We start from the raw sequence: 25,718 nt of genomic DNA on the forward strand, positions 1-25,718 counted from the left end.
TCTAATTCCTTTTTCAGTTGGTAGGTACAAGGATGAGGTACTCTGTGACATTGTCCCTATGCATGCTAGCCACATTTTACTTGGTAGGCCATGGTAGTATGATAAAAGGGCCATTCATGATTGTTATTACAACCAATATTCCTTTAAGCATGAAGGATGCAAGGTAATTTTGGTTCCTTTGACGCCTAAATAAGTTCAACAAGATCAATTGCATATGCGAAAAAGTGTCCAAGCCTGGCGAAAAGAAAAACTACCAATGAAAAATGATGATGGAAGAAACATGAAACTAAACTTCTTCATAAAGAACATGATGGTTCATTACTGGAAAATGGAGGGACTCCTAAGAAAAATGGTGATGGTTGGGATTCAAAATAACAATCTTCACCAAGGGTTCTGATCTTCAAAAGGTAAGTACCCCTTCGTTTGAAACCTCATATCTCTTCACTTTTCAGGACCAACCAAATGAAAGGTCACTTCCAAAAGGGATATCCTTAGAAGAAGATCATTCCCAAAAGGTACATGTTGGTAATTTGTATTCCAAAGAAAGGCCTAAAGGAGATCTTGTGAAAGGGAACCTATTGGAAGAACACATTCATTCAAAGGATGCTTTCTTTTAGCAAAGGTACGTGAAGCTATGCAAGGACAGAATGATAATTACTTCAAAGGTTTCGATTTGAGGAGAAATCTCCTTAAAAATGGGGGATGATGCAAGCACGTTTTCACATACAAAGGGAGTATTCTTGAACATTTCTATGTTATATTTACTTTATACTAATTTAATCATATATGCTATTATAATTCATATCATGTTAAGGTTACTAGTTATGTAGCTAACGGATAACTTAGCATGTACACATTTTTGCAATTAATGCACATTGTTAGTTAAGTATGTTAAGCATGTTAGAATAGTCTTGCATTCATATTAAGCATGATTCATTACATTAATGAAATGGCAGCATACTTATCATTCATTTGTAAGCTCATATGCATTCATTTTAGCTCTTAGATCTTATACATTAGCTTACATATATTATATGATGATATACTTTGCTCATGTCATGCATTCATAGCTCACAAGACCATGATAATGCTCGACAACAAGGTAATTAGCTTATACAAGCTTAATACCATTGAATTACCTTGGTTTCTTGCACATGTAGGTACATTGGAGCATGGCACACATTGGGATAGCTTGCTTGAGTATTTGGAAGCCATATACAGCATGGCAGCTCGTGGAACACTAAGGAAAACTCAACTCAGCTGAAGGAGCTCAAGGCTAGCTAATCTCAGCTAGTTGGACAATTTGAAGATAAGTTGCTAAAGGTGACATCAAATGTAGCTGAATGTAGCTGAAGGTGTTGCTATGAAGCTTGGTAGGTCACGGCTAAGGAGTTCATTCACCACCAGCCCTTCAAGCATCCTAGAGAGCCATGTGCACACCTTGTGACCAGCCAGGCCATGTACTATGCGTGTGACTCCATTTAGGCGCCAAGATGAATGGTCGCCTATCCATTCGGCCAAGCATCATTCCTCCTCCAATTTGGCGGTAACTTGAAGGGCTTCAAGTGTTATTCGTCCATGAGACATGCCCCTCCATTCCAATCAAACCAGCACCTGATTTTTCATGTTATCTATTAATTAAATTATGTCATTATAGAGAGACACAAGGGTTGGTCGAACCACCATGTACCCATTTAGCCAAGTCCCTTCAAAAACTATAAATAGGCTAGTCTATTTTATTTGTACACACCTTTCTTATCAATTAAAGTGAGATTATTCTCTTTGCTTAAGTCCTTGTGACTTTTATCGACTTATCAAGTAATTTATTTACTTGTGGCGTCAACCCCTTTTTACCTTGATACTTGTGGTTCCTATCCCTATATAGATAATGGGTCCATGTCCTTGTTACCATCCCTTAGGAAAGATTTGTAAGGCTGGGTTTTTGCTCTCTATAGTATTGGTTCTTCCTTGTTCATTTCTAAGATACCATCCTCACCATCTTCCTTTGTTTCATCAACCATTCCATAGCCATAACAACATACTTCCGCTGCCATTTCTCTTATCATAAAAAGTCTACCATTTCACCTTTACATCTACTACCAAGCCATCTATTTGAGCAATTCACTTATGCAGGTTGTTTTGCTTTCCTAGATCCACAATCAATCAAAAGGTAGAAATACCTTGCATCATGTGGGATTGCTAATGAAATTTCTGAGGGAATTTGTGGCGGAATTTAAGTTTATTAACGAAATTTCTAAGAGAAGAGCGTGGTCAATAAAATGCTGGTCGGAAACCAACATTTCTGAGGGAACAAAGTAAGTCGTCAGAAGATTACTGACGGAAATTCGTCAGTATATTACTGACGGAAAAATTAAAATCCGTTGGAATGTTATATATAAATAAAATATTATATTTTATGTTTCCAACGAACATATATTTTTCGTCGGTATATTGAAAAATTTAAAAAGAAAATCTGAATTTTTAATTTTCGATGGACTATATGTTTTCCGTCGGAAATTTAAATCTTAATTTTTTTTTAAAAAAGAGAGGGAAATTTATCAGGATTCTACCTAAAAATAATACATTCCCTCCAAAAAAATATTATGAATCCATATTTTTATTTAATTAATTAAAAGGCCAAAAATTAATAATAATATAATTAAAACAATTACATTAATTAAAAAATTTAGATAATAATAATAATACTAACAAGTCCATATTGTATTTTGATAATGCCTTAATAAGAAAATAATAGCATATGATACAAAATTAAATTCATCATATTAACTAAGATAAACATGACTTTACAGCATATATTTCACAATACAATATTTCTAATAAATATAAATATATGATTGTACACTATACATAAAAAATACAATATTCAATAATAAAGAAAAAGTAAAATACAAAGTTTGTACACTAAAGAGTTATTATCATTTAAAAGTTTTGAACTTACAAAATATAATGAAAGATGTTAGTGAATAAAAAAAATAAAATATTAAATAAAGCATGTATTAAGAAAAAATACATTAAACAAAATTAGAATTTACATCAATATTGATAGTTGATGAAAATAAAGAGGAACTTTTGGAGAGAAAAAAAAAGTTAAGAAGAGATGAAATGAAGGAAATGAGAGAAGATTAAGTTTAGAAAGGTTTAAATAGGAGAAAAAAAAAGGGAAAAAGAGGGTAAGTTTTTAAATTTGATGTTGCAATTGGAGGGAAATTGAAAAACAAGGGCGGGCCAGATGAGAAAATCAAAATTTTGCGACGGAACATGTATCCCGACAGAAATTTCTGATGGAATAGGTGAATCTGTCAGAAATTTGTGACAGATCCACATATTTTGTCACAAATTTGTGATGGGTCCACATATTCCATCACAAATTTAAAAAATTGTTTTTGATATACCAAACAAGTTTGTTAATTAATTTTTATAAATTTTAAGATTATATTCGATTCAATTATTCGGATATATTCAATTATTATTTAAAGTTTTTTGTTGAAAACATTTTGATATTTCGATATAACAAATAAATGTGTTAATGAATTTTAAGATTTTATATTCGATTTCAAATATTATATTAAATTCAATTATTCGAATATTACAAATATTACTCCAAGTTTTAAAAGGTCATATTTTAGTACTTACTCAAATGAAAAATTGAGATTCACACTAAACACAATTTTGAAATAATTTTTACAAAGTGTTTTGAACATTAATCTAGTCAAAATTGAGATTTCAATAGGTTAGTACCGATATTGTCTTGTCAGTATCGATACCCCCTTACATCGAATGCAAATAAGGTATCGATACCCTACACGGTATCGATACCATTTCCTATAGTAGTACCGATACCATAATAATGGTACCGATACTACTCCTTTAGTTTTGACTCCGAGATTTAACAGAATGCAAATATGGTACTGATACCAATTGGACAGTATCGATACCGTTGAGTTGCAACGGTGAAAATATTTGAATTTATAACAAGTAGTATCGATATCCGTTAGTGGAATACCGATACCCATACAGTCCCAACAGCTTTTTGAAGTGGAAAAATTACAACAACAGCTCTATTGACTCCATGATCATCTCCAACGTTCAAAATTCATTCAAGGGGTATTTAAACAAGTTTTTGAAGCCATTGGTGAATAATAGAAGCTAGAGAAACAATTGAGAAAGCCTTAAACATCAAGAAAAACAAGAGATACAATAGAGTAAGCCTTAAACATCAAGTTTGAGCAAAATCAAGCCAATATTCATTTTGCTTTCTAAGAACACTACTTGTGCATACTTGTATTCATTTCCCAAAAGCGCATTAACCTTGTTGTATTTTCATTGATAAGAAAATAATATATATTAGAAGTATTAAAATTCAACAAAACATCAGATAATATTAAAAAACTACATCATATAATATTAAAAAACTTGAAGTAAAGTTGAAAACCTAAAAATAAATATCATATGAAATTCAAGAAGCATTATCCTCATTGCATTGTTGTGATGGAGGAATCGGATAATAATCTTCTTCTTGATTGTTGGATGGCTAGAAAAAAGGTGTTAAAGGTGTACAACCTCTCGTTTGTGGGTGCAAAGGCATCGAAGTGCTAGTTGAGCCTCTGAAAGTTAGACGCATAAGAGGTTGTATGGCACTGAACCCTGGATAAATTAGAGGACGATGCATCGAAGGGTAAAAACCTAAAAAAACAAATAATTAGTTGAAAATAAACTTCTGATTGATAATTATAATGATATATAATATTTGATTGAAATAACATTTTACGACCTGATTGTCCATTATAGTTTGCTTCGAAAAACATCTGAGAGTATCCTTGTTGTTGTGCTAAATTCATTAGCATATCTTGATGCTCTTGGACTTGCCTCAACTGCTCTTTTAATGTATCGATCTCTTCTTGTTGCTCTGGATTTCGTGGTATGAACCTTTTTGAAGAACTAGAAGTCTGAGATGTATTATAGTATATGGGAGCTGCAGATCCAACACCAAACACCCGACCCTTCGAGCTTACTCCACCAGCAACCTCCAAAAATATCTTATATGGATCAACTGATACTGAAGATAACTCATTTGCACTTGTAGCTTCCTGAGCTGCTACTAGTGTCTGCAAATACTTGTTCTACAAAAAATGATAATGTATTATATTAAATAAAAGGGTAAACATTTTTCACTATCTGATTTGTTCCCTATCAGTCATACTAAGCAACAACAACTAAACATTTTCACACTTAATAGGCTATGCTAAATAAATAAAGACACCCAAAAAATGCAAATACATAAATGAAGCAATCAATAAAATAATCAACTATTATCAAATGTAAATTCAAAACAACAAAGCACCAAAAATTAGGAAAAACTAGACTACCCAGTAATTATTAAGTAATTTCTATAGTCTAAATAACTGTCAATGCAATGATCATACGTTTATAAAATTGAAATAAAAGTGATCAACTATGTAGTTTACCATAAATAAATACAAGTAACATTAGTTAATGAAAAGCTTTTGATTATAATTTTGAGAATTTTAACGTACAGCGAATTCTCGATGATTGTCATTGAACCACCCATCATCTTTGTTGTCTTTACTCGTATGAGTAAACTTGTAAAAAGGAAATGCACCTTCTGTCTCACCAGTACGATGTTCCTAAAACAAGTTCATTTACATAAGTGAATTAAATATATTGATAATGTAATAATCATATAAAGATTATATATTACAAGAAACATACCAGTCGTTCCTTCCATTCTATTGCGGAAATGGAACCTCCTGTATGAGAGCCCAATGGTTTTGCCTCTATATCACCACGATGACGATTTTTCTTGGCTTGGTCACTTCTTTTTTTGAACTCTAGAGAATTCCAATGATCTAAGTAGGATTGCCATGTCTCTTCTGACATATATTGAGGTCGTGTCTTGATATTAGAACGCCAATGATGTAATGCCTCAGCGTATAAGACCCCAGCTACCTTGTTTCAACATTTGATCACATGTGGCTCTTTATCAAGCTCCCACCAATATATTTTCAGTAAAATTCAATAAAGTGAAATATTAGTATATATTAGAAGTAGTAGTAATAATAAGTTGTATAATTAAATTTAGCAGTTTTACACTTACCTTGAACTCATCAAAGTAAATATGTTTTGTCTCTTCTGGAACAGCTTTCCAATTAAAGCCATGTGGATGAAAATTTTGCTTTATAGCCACTCCACCTGGGTTTCTATAATAACTATGCTTTTGGAATTCATATTTCCCACTGTACAAGGCCAATATTTATTTTTTCAATTTAGAAATATATATAGTTATATGATCATGAATTATCAAAAGAAGTTAGCAAATAGATGCATCCAATACTTACTTAGCTAAAGGACCTTGCAACAAAACCTGCACTCATCCATGTGAGTCCACTATCGCACTGAGCGGTGGCACACTAGAGTTAGGCATCAGTGTATTAGAACTAACATGAGAAATGGTATGAATTGTCCGCGAACTAGAGCCATCATGAGAAGTGGTCTGAATTGTCTCCGGAATGGTCTCTGAAACTGTATACGTATCAGTATCATGAGGATCCTATGATCTAGCATTAATTGGTGAGTGGGAGCCGATAAAGGGTGAGTATAGAGCAGTTGGACGAAATCCTCTACCTCTAGTCCATGATATAATCTGTGAAAAAAATATGTAACTATAGGTATACTTCACAATGGTAAAATAAATATACAAATGAATCAAAATTTGATAGTAAATAGAAATAAAAAAAAAAGATTCTCAATACATAGCAAAAACTACTCCTAATAATCTTCTGTTAAGTCAAAGTACTCATTTTGATTTTCATCTTCGTCTGAATCATCTTCGACTTGGACATCCATAATATTTAATTGTGTTGCTGAGTCATCAATTAATAGCTCAGTTTCATCATTTGTCTTTATTTGTATTGGATGAGACTCAGACTCATCATCTTGGAATAGATCTGAAGTCGATCCAGGTTCAACATTATTTGAAATTGGGATATCCATAATTGCTCTAGCTTTAACTTTAACAATTGCTAACCAATCTTGCTTATCACGTCTAAGACTGGAATAGTTGACATAACAAACTTGAGTTGTTTGAGTCGCTAGAACAAATATATCATTTCCGTTGTATCTTTTTTTCTCGTTCACTTCTATAAGAGACGGGTATTTTGGATTGATTTTTGTACCAACTCCTGGTCTCGAATCAAACCATTCACACTCGAACAAAACAATGCTATTCACTGGCCAACCTGGATATTGAATCTATATAACCTTAACAAGCCGTTCAAAATAATCACTTTCACCGTTTACATAGTTGGAGCCTTTAACACAAACACCACAGGGTTGCAGGAAGACATCTATATTATATTTTGGACTTCTAGAACCTGGGACAATTATTTTCAAAAAACATAAACTCGTCATTCATGAACATAGGAGGAGGCAAATTGTATGGTGTTACTATAACCGGCCACAAAGAATATTGTTGTCCAGATTGACCAAAAGGTTGAAAACCGTCTGTGCATAACCTAAGCCTGACATTATGAGTCTCATAAGAAAATGTTAGATGCTCTTGATTAAAATGTTTCCAAGCAAGAGAATCAGAAGGATGACACATGAGACTGGTCTCATCATTTTGATGCTCAGCATGCCACCTCATATGCTTAGCATAAACTTCTGAGGCATATAACCTTTGTAACCGAGGAGTTAAGGGGAAATAATACATTTTTTGCACTCATTTCTGTTACTAGATCCTTCACCAACATTATCCTTGTACCGAGGATGATCGCAAAACTTACATTCGCTCAATTCAAAATCACTACCCCAGTAAATCATGCAACCATTTCTACAACAATGTATTTTTTGAACTGACAAACCCATATCACGAACCAACTTCTTCGTCTCGTAAATATTTTTGGGCATGACATTATTTTCAGGCATTAACTTCTGCATTATTCGACAAAGGTCATCGTAGCATGCTTTAGGAATCCGATATTGTGCTTTCAAGTGTATTAATTCAGAAACCACTGATAACTTGGATTGATTGCTACCGACCCATATCGGTTCAGAAGAAGCACCAAGTCTATTGTACAACATCTTTGTCGAAGCAGTTGGTGGTTGATCATCTTCTATCATATATGCATTTAATTCAGGACCAGCAATATCTACCTCATTATTGGATTCATGATTACTACCACACAAATCGTATGCATCCTCTGGAGTTGGAGTATTAAATTCTGTCATATGGTTATAGTAACCAGTATAAGAAAAACGTGGCTATCCATGATGCATCCAATTGTGATAATGCAAAACAAACCCTTCAGTGATCACATGAACTTTAACTATTTTTGGATCTCGAAAACTTTTATTTCTGCATTTAGGTCGATTACATGGACACCTAATATTTCCTCGATCCGTAAATTTAGGTTTACTTAATGCAAATGTGATGAATTCCAACAGTGGCCGCTCAAAATTAAGATTAATAATGTGACCATTTATCAGCCTATCAATATTGTACATCCAAGATTGATCCATACTGAATACCAAGACATGTTTCTATTGTAATATTAAATTAAGATACTTAAATTAATAAATTTTTATTTAATAATTTTTATTTTTATTTTTTAAATTTCCTAAAAAATAAAAAAAATAATGACTTATGGTATTATTATTGTAAATTATATGTAAAAAATTTTAATTATTATTTTTATTAACATGCAAAAAAGAACATTGTTAAACTATGTTACATGCAAAAATATTTTCTCTACTTTTTGATATATTTTCACCTTTTTAATTAAAAGGTTAATACTAATAAATTGATAGCATTATATTGTAAAAAATAAATTAAAACTTACCTTAGCTCACAAATTCAGTAGAAAATTTCAGAGTTCTGCAAAAAAAAAGACCAAAAATAAAATTTAGAATTTTCTTTTTCTTTTAAATGTAAAAAATAATAATAGCTATGTTATCAATATCATTAAAAAGAAGTTTATTAATTAATCAAAAGCAACTTGCATTAGCTATAAAAAAAATAAACAATTTACACTACATATATTATCATTAAGCATACGCAAAGCAATAACCTTTAGAGAGAAAATTTATTCTTTATAACAAGATTATTGAGTATGCTATATATAAGTCATGAAAGTAAATATCTAAATTATTTAGATAAACAACATTCTCAAAGCTAAAATTACAATATCAAATAAAAAATAAATGCATATAAATAAAAAAAATAAAGGATAAATCAATATATTATAATTTCAAGTTGACATAAAAATGAAAAATTAAATATTTAAGATAATATAAAATAAAAATAGAAAATACTTACACGAATCAATTTACACCTTCAAAACTCACTCACCATAAAATATTAAAATTCTGCACACAAAAATGTAAGAAAAATAATCTAAGAATTATATAATAAAAATTAAAAAAAAATACTAACACAATTACCTTTAACTAAGATTCTGGTGTGGCTTTGTTGGTGTGGTCTCGTAGAGAAAATTTAGAAAAGGCTTTGTTGGTGTGGTGTCCTGCATGCAGAGAAGATTGGAAGAGTGATAGTGAGAAAGATGGGGAATACTATCTAAAGCAAACGGGTAGCTAACATTTAATGGGTATTAATTACACAGAAATTTTTTAAAACAATTGAGAAGAAACGGGTAGCTAACATTTAATGTATATTTTTTTATTTCCGATGGAATAACTATTCCATCAAAAATTAAATTGGTATATTTTAATTAAAGTTGTACAAAATTTCCGACGGAATCATTGTCCCATCATAAATTAAATTGATATTTTTATTTCCGATTGAATTATTATTCTATCACAAATTAAATTGGTATATTTTATTTAAAGTTCAACATAATTTCCGATGGAATCATTGTCCCATCATAAATTAAATTGATATTGTTCTTATTGAAATGAATAGACTTTCTAACGGAAAAAATAATTCGGTCGAAAATTACAATATTGTCAGAATTTTGTGACGTAATCATTTATTTTCATCGATAATTTCTAATAGATTTTAAATCCGTCGGAAATTTTCTATCCGTAATTTAAAATTTTCTTGTAGTGTGTCCTATGATTCAATTATTGAAAAAATGATGCCTCTAAGTGGACCCCAAACGCATTGATATCCTTTAAAACATTAAAGAAAGCTATGTGTAATTAGGGATGTAAAATTGGGTAATCGTTCAGGTTTCAGTCGGATCCTGTCAGGTCGGGTAATATCGGATATAGGTCAAGTCAGGTAAATTTGATGCTTCGACTCGGATCAGGTCGAGTCTAGGTCAAATCAGGTCGGGTCATTTTCAGGTTGATTTGACACCAGGTACAGTTCGGGTTACTTTCAGCTCGGATCGATGCCAGTTCAGGACAAAACAGCTCAGGTCCAGAGCAGGTTAATTCAGGTTCGGATGGACTTCAGGCGGATATCGTTCAGATCGGGTCATATCATTGGCAGATAAAATTCAGGTCGGATCTCTATCAGATACGAATTGAGTTCAAATCGGGTTAATTTTTATTTTTGGATTGATTTTTTTTGTCTTTCGCGAACGTTGAATTACAATTTTTTAATTGTATATGATTTAGAGTAAATTACTAAGAATATAAATAATCATGGTTCAATTTTATGAAAAATACAACGTTAAGAACTAAATTGAACAAATATGAAATTACAAATTAAAATTTAAATAAACTAAACAACACACATTGATGAGGGATCAAATATAAATAATTTTAAATTGTGAGGTTGAAATTAATACAAAAAAGTACTAAATTATACCCATTTAAAAAGTTATGGGCCAATTAAAAAATATAAATAAGAAATAAGTATGGGCCAATTTCATATGCAAATATAATTTTAAGGACTAAATTGAACAAATATAAAATTAAAAATAAAAAATTAAATAAATTAAATAACACACATTGATGAGGGATCAGATCGAAATAATTTTAAATTGTGAGGTTTAAATTAATGCAAAAAGTACTAAATTATACCAATTTAAAAAGTTATGGACCAATTAAAAATATAAATAAATAATAAGTATGGGCCAATTTTAGATGCAAAAAAAATTTAAGGACTAAATTGAACAAATATGAAATTACAAATTCAAATTTAAATAAATTAATCAACACACATTGATGAGGGATCAAATCTAAATGATTTTAAATTGTGAGGTAGAAATTAATACAAAAAAGTACTAAATTATATTCATATAAAAAGTTATGGGCCAATTAAAAAATATAAGTAAGAAATAAGTATGGGTCAATTTCTGATGCAAATATAATTTTAAGGACTAAATTAAATAAATATGAAATTACAAATAAAAATTTAAATAAATTAAACAATGCACATTGATGAGGGATCAAATTGAAATAATTTTAAATTGTGAAGTTGAAATTAATACACAAAAATACTAAATTATACCCATTTAAAAAGTTATGAGCCAATTAAAAAATATAAATAAGTAATAAGTTTGAGATGCAAATTTGTATCCCGACAGAACATGTATCCCAATAGAAATTTCTGATGGAATAGGTGAATCTGTCAGAAATTTGTGACAGATCCACATATTTTGTCACAAATTTGTGATGGGTCCACATATTCCATCACAAATTTAAAAAATTGTTTTTGATATACCAAACAAGTTTGTTAATTAATTTATATAAATTTTAAGATTATATTCAATTCAATTATTCGAATATATTCAATTATTATTTAAAGTTTTTTGTTGAAAACATTTTGATATTTCGATATAACAAATAAATGTGTTAATGAATTTTAAGATTTTATATTCGATTTCAAATATTATATTAAATTCAATTATTCAAATATTACAAATATTACTCCAAGTTTTAAAAGGTCATATTTTAGTCCTTACTCAAATGAAAAATTGAGATTCACACTAAACACAATTTTGAAATAATTTTTACAAAGTGTTTTGAACGTTAATCTAGTCAAAATTGAGATTTCAATAGGGTAGTACCGATATTGTCTTGTCAGTATCGATACCCCCTTACATCGAATGCAAATATGGTATCGATACCCTACACGGTATCGATACCATTGCCTAAAGTAGTACCGATACGATAATAATGGTACCGATACTACTCCTTTAGTTTTGACTCCGAGATTTAACAGAATACAAATATGGTACTGATACCATGTTCGATATCGATACTACTATACATAGTAGTATCGATACTCACTGGACGGTATCGATACTACTATACAAAGTATTGTTGATACTCCTTGGACAGTATCGATACCGTTGAGTTGCAACGGTAAAAATATTTGAATTTATAACAGGTAGTATCGATATCCGTTAGTGGAGCACCGATACCCATACAGTCCCAACAGCTTTTTAAAGTGGAAAAATTACAACAACATCTTTATTGACTCCATGATCATCTCCAACGTTCAGAATTCATTCAATGGGTATTTAAACAAGTTTTTGAAGCCATTGGTGAATAAGAGAAGCTAGAGAAACAATTGAGAAAGCCTTAAACATCAAGAAAAGAAAGAGATACAATAGAGTAAGCCTTAAACATCAAGTTTGAGCAAAATCAAGCCAATATTCATCAATATTCATTTTGCTTTCTAAGAACACTACTTGTGCATACTTGTATTCATTTCCCAAAAGCGCATTAACCTTGTTGTATTTTCATTGATAAAAAAAAAATATATTAAAAGTATTACAATTCAACAAAACATCAGATAATATTAAAAAACTACATCATATAATATTAAAAAACTTGAAGTAAAGTTGAAAACCTAAAAATAAATATCATATGACATTCAAGAAGCATTATCCTCATTGCATTGTTGTGATGGAGGAAACGGATAATAATCTTCTTCTTGATTGTTGGATGGCTAGAAAAAAGGTGTTAAAGGTGTACTACCTCTCGTTTGTGGGTGCAAAGGCATCGAAGTGCTAGTTGAGCCTCTGAAAGTTAGACGCATAAGAGGTTGTATGGCACTGAACCCTGGATAAATTAGAGGACGATGCATCGAAGGGTAAAAACCTAAAAAACAAATAATTAGTTGAAAACAAACTTCTGATTGATAATTATAATGATATATAAATATTTGATTGAAATAACATTTTATGACCTGATTGTCCATTATAGTTTGCTTCGAAAAACATCTAAGAGTATCCTTGTTGTTGTGCTAAATTCATTAGCATATCTTGATGCTCTTGGACTTGCCTCAACTGCTCTTTTAATGTATCGATCTCTTCTTGTTGCTCTGAATTTCGTGGTATGAACCTTTTTGAAGAACTAGAAGTCTGAGATGTATTATAGTATATGGGAGCTGCGGATCCAACACCAAACACCCGACCCTTCGAGCTTACTCCACCAGCAACCTCCAAAAATATCTTATCTGGATCAACTGATGCTGAAGATAACTCATTTGCACTTGTAGCTTCCTGAGCTGCTGCTAGTGTCTGCAAATACTTGTTCTACAAAAAATGATAATGTATTATATTAAATAAAAAGGTAAACATTTTTGCACTATCTGATTTGTTCCCTATCAGTCATACTAAGCAACAATAACTAAACATTTTCACACTTAATAGGCTATGCTAAATAAACAAAGACACCCAAAAAATGCAAATACATAAATGAAGCAATCAATAAAATAATCAACTATTATCAAATGTAAATTCAAAACAACAAAGCACCAAAAATTAGGAAAAACTAGACTACCCAGTAATTATTAAGTAATTTCTATAGTCTAAATATATGTCAATCCAATGATCATACGTTTATAAAATTGAAATAAAAGTGATCAACTATGTAGTTTACCATAAATAAATACAAGTAACATTAGTTAATGAAAAGCTTTTGATTATAATTTTGAGAATTATAACGTACAGTGAATTCTCGATGATTGTCACTGAACCACCCATCATCTTTGTTGTCTTTACTCGTATGAGTAAACTTGTAAAAAAGAAATGCACCTTCTGTCTCACCAGTACGATGTTCCTAAAACAAGTTCATTTACATAAGTTAATTAAATATATTGATAATGTAATAATCATATAAAGATTATATATTACAAGAAACATACCAGTCGTTCCTTCCATTCTATTGCGGAAATGGAACCTCCTGTATGAGAGCCCAATGGTTTTGCCTCTATATCACCATGATGACGATTTTTCTTGGCTTGGTCACTTCTTTTTTTGAACTCTAGAGAATTCCAATGATCTAAGCAGGATTTCCATGTCTCTTTTGACATATATTGAGGTCGTGTCTTGATATTAGAACGCCAATGATGTAATGCCTCAGCGTATAAGACCCCAGCTACCTTGTTTCAACATTTGATCATATGTGGCTCTTTATCAAGCTCCCACCAAAATATTTTCAGTAAAATTCAATAAAGTGAAATATTAGTATATATTAGAAGTAATAGTAATAATAAGTTGTATAATTAAATTTAGCAGTTTTACACTTACCTTGAACTCATCAAAGTAAATATGTTTTGTCTCTTCTGGAACAGCTTTCCAATTAAAGCCATGTGGATGAAAATTTTGCTTTATAGCCACTTCAACTGGGTTTCTATAATAACTATGCTTTTGGAATTCATATTTCCCACTGTACAAGGCCAATATTTATTTTTTCAATTTAGAAATATATATAGTTATATGATCATGAATTATCAAAAGAAGTTAGTAAATAGATACATCCAATACTTACTTAGCTAAAGGACCTTGCAACAAAACCTGCACTCATCCATGCGAGTCCACTATCGCACTGGGCGGTGGCACACTAGAGTTAGGCATCAGTGTATTAGAACTAACATGAGAAATGGTATGAATTGTCCGCGAACTAGAGCCATCATGAGAAGTGGTCTGAATTGTCTCCGGAATGGTCTCTGAAACTGTATACGTATCAGTATCACAAGGATCCTATGATCTAGCATCAATTGGTGAGTGGGAGCCGATAAAGGGTGAGTATAGAGCAGTTGGACGAAATCCTCTACCTCTAGTCCATGATATAATCTGTGAAAAAAATATGTAACTATAGGTATACTTCACAATGATAAAATAAATATACAAATGAATCAAAATTTGATAGTAAATAGAAAGAAAAAAAAGATTCTCAGTACATAGCAAAAACTACTCCTAATAATCTTCTGTTAAGTCAAAGTACTCATTTTGATTTTCATCTTCGTCTGAATCATCTTCGACTTGGACATCCATAATATTTAATTGTGTTGCTGAGTCATCAATTAATAGCTCAGTTTCATCATTTGTCTTTATTTGTATTGGATGAGACTCAGACTCATCATCTTGGAATAGATCTGAAGTCGATCCAGGTTCAACATTATTTGAAATTGGGATATCCACAATTGCTCTAGCTTTAACTTTAACAATTGCTAACCAATCTTGCTTATCACGTCTAAGACTGGAATAGTTGACATAACAAACTTGAGTTGTTTGAGTCGCTAGAACAAATATATCATTTTCGTTGTATATTTTTTTCTCGTTCACTTCTATAAGAGACGGGTATTTTGGATTGATTTTTGTACCAACTCCTGGTCTCGAATCAAACCATTCACACTTGAACAAAACAATGCTATTCACTGGCCAACCTGGATATTGAATCTGTATAACCTTAACAAGCCGTCCAAAATAATCACTTTCACCGTTTACATAATTGGAGCCTTTAACACAAACACCACAGGGTTGAAGGAAGACATCTATATTATATTTTGGATTTCTAGGACCTGGGACAATTATTTTCAAAAAACTTAAACTCATCATTCATGAACATAGGAGGAAGCAAATTGTATGGTGTTACTATAACCGGCCACAAAGAATATTGTTGTCCAGATTGACCAAAAGGTTGAAAATCGTCTGTGCATAACCCAAGCCTGACATTATGAGTCTCATAAGAAAATGTTGGATGCTCCTGATTAAAATGTTTCCGAGCAAGAGAATCAAAAAGATGACACATGAGACCGGTCTCATCATTTTGATGCTCAGCATGCCACCTCATATGCTTAGCATAAACTTCTGAGGCATATAACCTTTGTAACCGAGGAGTTAAGGGGAAATAATACATTTTTTGCACTCATTTCTGTTACTAGATCCTTCACCAACATTATCCTTGTACCGAGGATGATCGCAAAACTTACATTCGCTCAATTCAAAATCATTACCCCAGTAAATCATGCAACCATTTCTATAACAATGTATTTTTTGAACTGACAAACCCATATCACGAACCAACTTCTTCATCTCGTAAAATATTTTTGGGCATGATATTATTTTTAGGCATTAACTTCTGCATTATTCGACAAAGGTCATCGTAGCATGCATTAGGAATCCGATATTATGCTTTCAAGTGTATTAATTCAGAAACCACTGATAACTTGGATTGATTGCTACCGGCCCATATCGGTTCAGAAGAAGCACCAAGTCTATTGTACAACATCTTTGTAGAAGCAGTTGGTGGTTGATCATCTTCTATCATATATGCATTTAATTCAGGACCAGCAATATCTACCTCATTATTGGATTCATGATTACTACCACACAAATCGTATGCATCCTCTGGAGTTGGAGTATTAAATTCTGTCATATGGTTATAGTAACCAGTATAAGAAAAACGTGGCTATCCATGATGCATCCAATTGTGATAATGCAGAACAAACCCTTCAGTGATCACATGAACTTTAACTATTTTTTTGATCTCGAAAACTTTTATTTCTGCTTTTAGGTCGATTACATGGACACCTAATATTTCCTCAATCCGTAAATTTAGGTTTACTTAATGCAAATGTGATGAATTCCAACGGTGGCCGCTCAAAATTAGGATTAATAATGTGACCATTTATCAACCTATAAATATTGTACATCCAAGATTGATCCATACTGAATACCAAGACATGTTTCTATTGTAATATTAAATTAAGATACTTAAATTAATAAATTTTTATTTAATAATTTTTATTTTTATTTTTTAAATTTCCTAAAAAATAAAAAATAATGACTTATGGTATTATTATTGTAAATTATATGTAAAAAATTTTAATTATTATTTTTATTAACATGCAAAAAAGAACATTGTTAAACTATGTTACATGCAAAAATATTTTCTCTACTTTTTGATATATTTTTCACCTTTTTAATTAAAAGGTTAATACTAATAAATTGATAGCATTATATTGTAAAAAATAAATTAAAACTTACCTTAGCTCACAAATTCAGTAGAAAATTTCAGAGTTCTGTAAAAAAAAAAAGACCAAAAATAAAATTTAGAATTTTCTTTTTCTTTTAAATGTAAAAAATAATAATAGCTATGTTATCAATATCATTAAAAAGAAGTTTATTAATTAATCAAAAGCAACTTGCATTAGCTATAAAAAAACAATTTACACTACATATATTATCATTAAGCATACGCAAAGCAATAACCTTTAGAGAGAAAAAATTTATTCTTTATAACAAGATGATTGAGTATGCTATATATAAGTCATGAAAGTAAATATCTAAATTACTTAGATAAACAACATTCTCAAAGCTAAAATTACAATATCAAATAAAAAATAAATGCATATAAATAAAAAAATAAAGGATAAATCAATATATTATAATTTCAAGTTGACAAAAAAATGAAAAATTAAATATTTAAGATAATATAAAATAAAAATAGAAAATACCGAATCAATTTACACCTTCAAAACTCATTCACCATAAAATATTAAAATTCTGCACAAAAAAATGAAGAAAAATAATCTAAGAATTATATAATAGAAATAAAAAAAATACTAACACAATTACCTTTAACTAAGATTCTGGTGTGGCTTTGTTGGTGTGGTCTCGTAGAGAAAATTTAGAAAAGGCTTTGTTGGTGTGGTGTCCTGCATGCAGAGAAGATTGGAAGAGTGATAGTGAGAAAGATGGGGAATACTATCTAAAGCAAACGGGTAGCTAACATTTAATGGGTATTAATTACACATAAATTTTTTAAAACAATCGAGAAGAAACGGGTAGCTAACATTTAATGTATATTTTTTTATTTCCGATGGATATTCCATCATAAATTAAATTGGTATATTTTAATTAAAGTTGAACAAAATTTCCGACGGAATCATTTTCCCATCATAAATTAAATTGATATTTGTATTTCCGACTAAATGATTATTCTATCACAAATTAAATTGGTATATTTTATTTAAAGTTGAACATAATTTCCGATGGAATCATTGTCCCATCATAAATTAAATTGATATTATTTTTATTGAAATGAATAGACTTTCTAACGGAAAAAATAATTCGGTCGAAAATTACAATATTGTCAGAATTTTGTGACGTAATCATTTATTTTCATCGGTAATTTCTAATAGATTTTAAATCCGTCGGAAATTTTCTATCGGTAATTTAAAATTTTCTTGTAGTGTGTCCTATGATTCAATTATTGAAAAAATGATGCCTCTAAGTGGACCCCAAACGCATTGATATCCTTTAAAACATTAAAGAAAGCTATGTGTAATTAGGGATGTAAAATTGGGAATCGTTCAGGTTTCAGTCGGATCCTGTCAGGTCGGGTAATATCGGATACAGGTCAAGTCAGGTAAATTTGATGCTTCGACTCGGATCAGGTCGGGTCTAGGTCAAATCAGGTCGGGTCATTTTCAGGTTGATTTGACACCAGGTACAGTTCGGGTTACTTTCAGCTCGGATCGATGCCAGTTTAGGACAAAACAACTCAGGTCCAGAGCAGGTTAATTCAGGTTCGGATGGACTTCAGGCGGATATCGTTCAGATCGGGTCATATCATTGGCAGATAAAATTTAGGTCGGATCTCTATCAGATACGAATTGAGTTCAAATCGGGTTAATTTTTATTTTTTGGATTAATTTTTTTGTCTTTCGCGAACGTTGAATTGCAATTTTTTAATTGTATATGATTTAGAGTAAATTACTAAGAATATAAATAATCATGGTTCAATTTTATGAAAAATACAACTTTAAGAACTAAATTGAACAAATATGAAATTACAAATTAAAATTTAAATAAATTAAACAACACACATTGATGAGGGATCAAATATAAATAATTTTAAATTGTGAGGTTGAAATTAATACAAAAAAGTACTAAATTATACCCATTTAAAAAGTTATGGGCCAATTAAAAAATATAAATAAGAAATAAGTATGGGCCAATTTCATATGCAAATATAATTTTAAGGACTAAATTGAACAAATATAAAATTAAAAATAAAAAATTAAATAAATTAAATAACACACATTGATGAGGATCAGATCGAAATAATTTTAAATTGTGAGGTTTAAATTAATGCAAAAAGTACTAAATTATACCAATTTAAAAAGTTATGGACCAATTAAAAATAAATAAATAATAAGTATGGGCCAATTTTAGATGCAAAAAAATTTAAGGACTAAATTGAACAAATATGAAATTACAAATTCAAATTTAAATAAATTAAACAACACACATTGATGAGGGATCAAATCTAAATGATTTTAAATTGTGAGGTAGAAATTAATACAAAAAAGTACTAAATTATATTCATATAAAAAGTTATGGGCCAATTAAAAAATAGAAGTAAGAAATAAGTATGGGCCAATTTCTGATGCAAATATAATTTTAAGGACTAAATTAAATAAATATGAAATTACAAATAAAAATTTAAATAAATTAAACAATGCAAATTGATGAGGGATCAAATCGAAATAATTTTAAATTGTGAGGTTGAAATTAATACACAAAAATACTAAATTATACCCATTTAAAAAGTTATGAGCCAATTAAAAAATATAAATAAGTAATAAGTATGGGTCAATTTGAGATGAAAATATAGTTTTAAAGACTAAATTGAATACATATAAAATTAAAAGACTTTAAAAATAAAAAAAGGATGAAATTGAAATAAATGCAAAATTTGAAGAAATGTTGAAAAATATATAAATTACCTTCGTTTAAAAATTTGGAAAAAATATAATATATAATATAAGTTTATATATATATATACTATATTTATATTATAAACTATATAATTATTATAAGCTATATACATAAATTATGTTTATATGAACTATATATATAAACTATGTATATAAACTATATATGTATAAACTATATAAATTATAATTTATATTAATAAAGTATATATAAGTATGTATAACTAATATAAGTAATCTATATATATATATATATATATAGTTTATAGAAATACCATGCATAAACTATATAAAGTAATAAAATATATAGTTTATAAAAACCCTAAACCCTAACTCTTAACCTTGAATCTACACATATAAACCCTAAACCCTAACCATAGTCCTTAACCCCTAAACTTTAAACCCTAAATCCCAAACCTTAAACCATAAATACTATGCATAAACAATAGTTAATATATGTAACCTATAGTATATGTATACATGTAAACTATATATTTAACTTATAGTACATGTATGTATAAACTATGTATAGTATATATAAACTATATATATATAACCTATAGTATATGTATATATAAACTATATATATATAACCTATAGTATATGTATATATACAATCTATTTATTTATTATATAAACTATATATGTAACCTATAGTTTATAAACAATAGTTTATATTAGTGTACTATATAGTTTATACTTTATAACCTATAGTATATAATTTATAAACTATAGTCTATATTAATGTACTATATAGTTTATATTAATGTTAATTATCTTAACTATAATTTATATTAATATAGTATATAGTTTATAAACTATACTATATTAATATTAATTATATTAACTATAATTTATAAACTATACTATATAATTTATAACATATAATTTATATTAATATTAATTTTATAGACTATATTTATAATATTAATTAAAATTATAAACTATATATTAATATAAGTTAATAATAATATTAATTATATTAATATTAATTATAATATATAATTATTTTAATATTAATTATATATATTTTATTAATATAAATTTTATAGGGATGAAATTAAAAACAGCCGCCAAAAGTAGCCATTTTATCCCGCCTCTTCCCGGCCAAATCCTCCCTCTTTTATTTTCGGTATTTCTTCTTCCCTGCTCAGCATCCAAATCCTCCCTCTTTTATCCCGCCTCTTCCCGACCATTTTATCAACTGCACTGTTAAGCTCCAACTTTGCTTTTAGCTTTAGTCGACTGAGCGACTCTCCTCCTGGAGTTCGGAATCGGCAAGAGAGAAGAAAGAGAAGAGGGACGTATTTAACAGCAAGGAAGTGGAATCAATCTCGTTTGCTACAGGATTCTTTCGATCTGGTAAAGCCCTTTTTACTTTATAGTCAAATCTCAGTCCTGGTCTATCAGCGTATTGTCCCATCTACTAGCTCAAACTAAGAGTAGTTTGGAATGAAACTATGGGTCGAGTGAGCTCTTGCTTCTCCTTCAAGCCGGCGAAACGCCAAGGCGGTGATCCTGAAAAAGTACAGTGTTTTTGTGTTTTTTATATAAATTTTATGGGTTTCTTTTGATTGATTATGGGTGAAGTGATTTTATTGTTGATTTCCCTATTTTATTTTATGGTTTTTTGCTTGATTGGTTAGTTTAAAGAGTTGGCTCAAGCTTATGAGATATTGAGCGATCCCGAGAAACGTGAGATTTATGATCAGTACGGTGAGGATGCACTCAAAGAAGGAATGGGCGGTGGTGCCGGCGCCCATGACCCGTTTGACATCTTCTCCTCCTTCTTTGGTGGTAGCCCGTTTGGTGGTAAGCATTTTAGTTGTATTCAAAACCATTGTTAATTTGTTTAATGATTTTCGATTCATTATCCCTTGTATTCAATATTTGGTATGTGATAATGTTATTTAAATAATGTAAGATTATTTGATTGCTTTATGGAACCTGATGAGAATCGTTGGTGAAACTATTAGAAATGGGATATGGTTGAATTGTGGTGTTATTGTTGATGATTAGGTGGTAGCAGTCGAGGAAGAAGACAGAGAAGGGGAGAGGATGTAGTCCATCCTCTTAAGGTGTATCTAAAGGACCTCTACCTTGGGACTTCAAAGAAACTCTCTTTCCCGTAATGTGATATGCTCGAAATGCAATGGGTGAGTCCGTGTTTGGTTATTTGTATCTTGTTTTGAATTTCTGGTTGTATTTGCTTACATTAATGTGTTAATTTTTTTGGTTGAATACAGGTGAATGGGCCTTTTAGGTGCCCGTTTTATCAGCTAGAATAATCTCTTCAGCTTCTTTAGGGCAATTACGCAGAAAGTTAGTATCCTCCTGCTGGTTCTTCGTTAGTTTGGCGATGAAATCAGCGATGCGGTTGGCCTCCCTTGGTATGTCCTCGATCTCCACTTCATAGTTTCTTTTTAGCAAAATCTCTATGTATTGAAGGATTGTTAACTGTCTGTGTTCAAAAGATCTATTTTTAATCAGGTTAACTGCTTCCTTGCTATCTGATTCCACTATTACTTTCCTTTCTCCTCTCATCCATGCTATTTTTAATCCTTCATGTATTCCCCACAGTTCTACTTCCAGTAATGTGCAGCTTTCGATTTTCCTGCCAAATCCCCATAGCCAGTTACCATTATAATCCCTAGCGACTGCTCCACACATCGCATCACCATTGTTTGGATTTCTGGTTCCATCAGTGTTAACTTCACAGTAGCCAATCTCTGGTTTTTTCCATTTATAATGGGTATTTCTTCTGGTTTGATTATTACCCGAGTTCCGGATTTCTGAGTCTCTTATCTCCTGTGTAAGTCTATTGGCTTGTTGTATGATTGATTCTCTTTCAATCATTTCAGAATCAAACACTAATTGGTTTCTTCTCTTCCAGATATACCAGATTATGGAACTGAAGAAGGTATGCCAATTTTCCCTTCTTGACGTAGGAGATTGGGCCATTTCAAGGTTTTCGATGATCCACTCCTCCATAGTCTTACTTAGGAAATGATCCATAATCCTGTTATCAATTAATTCTGCCCAAATAGTTAAGGCTTTAGGGAAAAATCTCAGAGTGTGGTTGATGTCTTCAGTCTCATTCCCACACATAGGGCAGCTCTCATCCATCGTCATGTGTCTGCGTTTCCTTTCCGAATTAGTCAGAATTTTATTTCTCCCAATAAGCCATAAGAATGTTTTAACCCTGGGAATATTCTTGTGTTTAGCAATACTGCTCCATAGCTTTTCTTCTATAATACTGCTAATATTCACAATCCATTTGTATGCAGAACTCACTGAGAATGTGTTAATTGTTTGTTTATATCTTGTTTTGAATTTCTGGTTGTATTTGCTTACATGGAATGTGTTAATAGGATCATAGGGTATATTTTCTATTCTTTCCCCCCTATCATTGTAATTTATCATTAGATCTTTAAAATAGTAGTTGTTCAATTAATAAACTTTGTTACTACTGTTGTTATTGTTTGATTGTTGGTGCTAAAAAATGATTTAGATATGTAGCTCATTGATTGAAACTGATCGGTATTTTGACCACTAAAGTAATTGGAAGGTTTGAGTGACTGAAAGGTTGAAGTTAAGGTGAAATTCATAGACATATCTAGTTGATCGATACTGGTTAAACTTTTTCTTACCTTTAGTTTGAGATGTTATTGTAAAGATGAAAAATTTGTAAAGTTGTGTATACCCTCTTTTGGATTTATTGGTCTAGAACTCCATGTTGTCATAAGAACGCAAAGTGTTTTATTTCCTGCTGCATAAATGGCAGAGTAAGTGTTTCTGATTTACTTTGATTAATGTTTTATTTATAGAGATGAATTGGGTCGATTTGTTTTATTTCCTTTGGTGCATGCGAGTGAATTTGTGGTGTTTATATGTGCCTTCTATTGTAGGTTTTTGGACTGATCAATGCAATCCGGCCAGCATGCAGTAATGCAGCATCTGTGGATTCTATGATGAGCAATAAAACCGATTCAATTATGTGTTTTACGGCAAGGCATGCTCATTCAAGCCTCTCATTCTCTGGCCTTGCTGGAGAGAGCAGTGCTGGAGATTATCAAGATTGTGGGGCTTCAGTGCTTCTGATGGGAGAGCCTACTTGGTCTCCGCCATGTACTGAGAACACCTTCCTATCATCAACTAGAAGCAATACTGTCATGCGTTGCAAGGAAAAGAAGAAGACACGGAAGTAAGTAGACACTCCTAAACCATGTAGAATGTACATTTGAGATTTTAGTGCTTGCTTTATAAAATTCTGGAATTTATATGTTCTTCCTTATAATTGCTCTCCTGCTTTTGAATGTCTAGTTTGGGATTGATCTACCACGTTTACTAATTAGACAAACATGCCTCGAGTTCTTCCTCCCTTGCACTTTATAGTTTTCCTTCTTATGGACTTTATCTATTTTCCTTTTATGTTTCAGTTATTCCACATGCTGGAGGAATTTATATGTTAAAACTTCACCCTTGATAGGTTTGAGAAGCAAGTGAGATATGCGTCTCGCAAAGCAAGGGCTGATGTGAGGAAGCGAGTGAAGGGACGCTTTATCAAAGCCGGTGATGCCTATGATTATGAACCATTGAATCAAACCAGAAGCTGCTGAGAGTACAATCTTTTAGAAGAAAAAGGAAAGAAACACAAATAATAAATATTTTATAATATTAATATTTTTTTTGGACTAACCTAACCAAGTGGGAATAAAACAAATTTCGAATTGTGATTTGACTCATCAACATTTATGCTATTATAGTCATATATATACACACACACTAGAATTTAATCAAACTCATTCAATAAATGAAAATTTATATATTTTTAAAGTTAAAAAATATTTTCGATAAATAGTTATTTATTAATATGGATAAGAAAATGAAAAATCATTAATTTATGTTCAATTTGTTTAGATGAAAGAAAATATGATAAATAATTTTTTTGGTGATAGTAGGCGGTCGTTTCTTTTAGGGGGATTGTTTCAGGAAAGGTGGGCTAATATACGGCGTTATCGGATATATTATAATATATTTAATAAATTCGGTTTAGTGCTATCGGAAATATTGAGTAATAATAATGTAGTAGGTTTAAATCATGAAGAAATATTAAAAAATTTGATAATCGGCAAACTTAGCTTGTCGATTTGTGTCGATACAAATGAAAAATGTATCGTTACATAACAATATTATAGGTAAAAATATGACAAAATCGGTCTCGAAATGACAAAACTGGTAAAACGATATCGGATATGTTGAAAGTGTCGATAATTTAATATAAATATTGACACTTTTGGAATTTAAAAGATAAGAAGTTATAGCGCCTATAAAGTGTCGATACTTAAAAAAAATGTATCGATCCATAACAATATAATATGTAAAAATATGACAAAACATATCTCAAAAATGACAAAACCGGTAAAAAAACCGGATATGTTGAAAGTGTCGATAATTTAATATAAGTATCGAAATTTTTTGGAATTTAAAAGAGAAGAAGTTATAGCGCCTATAAAGTGTCGATACTTTAAAAAAATGTATCAATCCATAACAATATAATAGGTAAAAATATGACAAAACCAGTCCCAAAATGACAAATCCGGTAAAATGCTACCGGATATGTTGAAAGTGTCGATAATTTAATATAAGTATCGACACTTTCTGAATTTAAAAGAGAAGAAGTTATAGCGCCTAAAAAGTGTCGATACTTTATGAAAATGTATCGATCCATAACAATATAACAGCTAAAAAT

General features: G+C 30.6%; 2 protein-coding genes across 2 annotated transcripts; both read left to right on the forward strand.

Moving 5' to 3' along the window:
- The first annotated feature begins 21,411 nt into the window (after window positions 1–21,411).
- Window positions 21,412–22,216, forward strand: LOC120149305 (chaperone protein dnaJ 3-like). The gene is made up of 4 exons (XM_039162136.1): window positions 21,412–21,492; window positions 21,613–21,778; window positions 21,986–22,094; window positions 22,213–22,216. The coding sequence occupies exons 1-4, from the start codon at window positions 21,427–21,429 to the stop codon at window positions 22,214–22,216; spliced, it is 345 nt and encodes a 114-aa protein (XP_039018067.1). The 5' UTR covers window positions 21,412–21,426.
- A 1,579-nt stretch (window positions 22,217–23,795) lies between these two features.
- LOC120149306 (zinc finger protein CONSTANS-LIKE 9-like) lies at window positions 23,796–24,594 on the forward strand. The gene is made up of 3 exons (XM_039162137.1): window positions 23,796–23,804; window positions 23,875–24,170; window positions 24,456–24,594. The coding sequence occupies exons 1-3, from the start codon at window positions 23,796–23,798 to the stop codon at window positions 24,583–24,585; spliced, it is 435 nt and encodes a 144-aa protein (XP_039018068.1). The 3' UTR covers window positions 24,586–24,594.
- The last annotated feature ends 1,124 nt before the right edge of the window (window positions 24,595–25,718 follow it).

Source organism: Hibiscus syriacus, unplaced genomic scaffold (assembly GCF_006381635.1).
Source record: "Hibiscus syriacus cultivar Baekdansim isolate YM2019G1 unplaced genomic scaffold, ASM638163v2 tig00111000_pilon, whole genome shotgun sequence".
In the NCBI taxonomy this organism is placed as follows: Eukaryota; Viridiplantae; Streptophyta; class Magnoliopsida; order Malvales; family Malvaceae; genus Hibiscus; species Hibiscus syriacus.

Coding starts and splice junctions, on each gene's coding strand:
- LOC120149305 (XM_039162136.1), top strand. CDS start 21,427: ATGGGTCGAGTGAGCTCTTGCTTCTCCTTCAAGCCGGCGAAACGCCAA. Junction 21,493..21,612: donor AAGGCGGTGATCCTGAAAAA/GTACAGTGTTTT, acceptor TTGATTGGTTAG/TTTAAAGAGTTGGCTCAAGC. Junction 21,779..21,985: donor TGGTGGTAGCCCGTTTGGTG/GTAAGCATTTTA, acceptor GTTGATGATTAG/GTGGTAGCAGTCGAGGAAGA.
- LOC120149306 (XM_039162137.1), top strand. Junction 24,171..24,455: donor GAAAAGAAGAAGACACGGAA/GTAAGTAGACAC, acceptor CACCCTTGATAG/GTTTGAGAAGCAAGTGAGAT.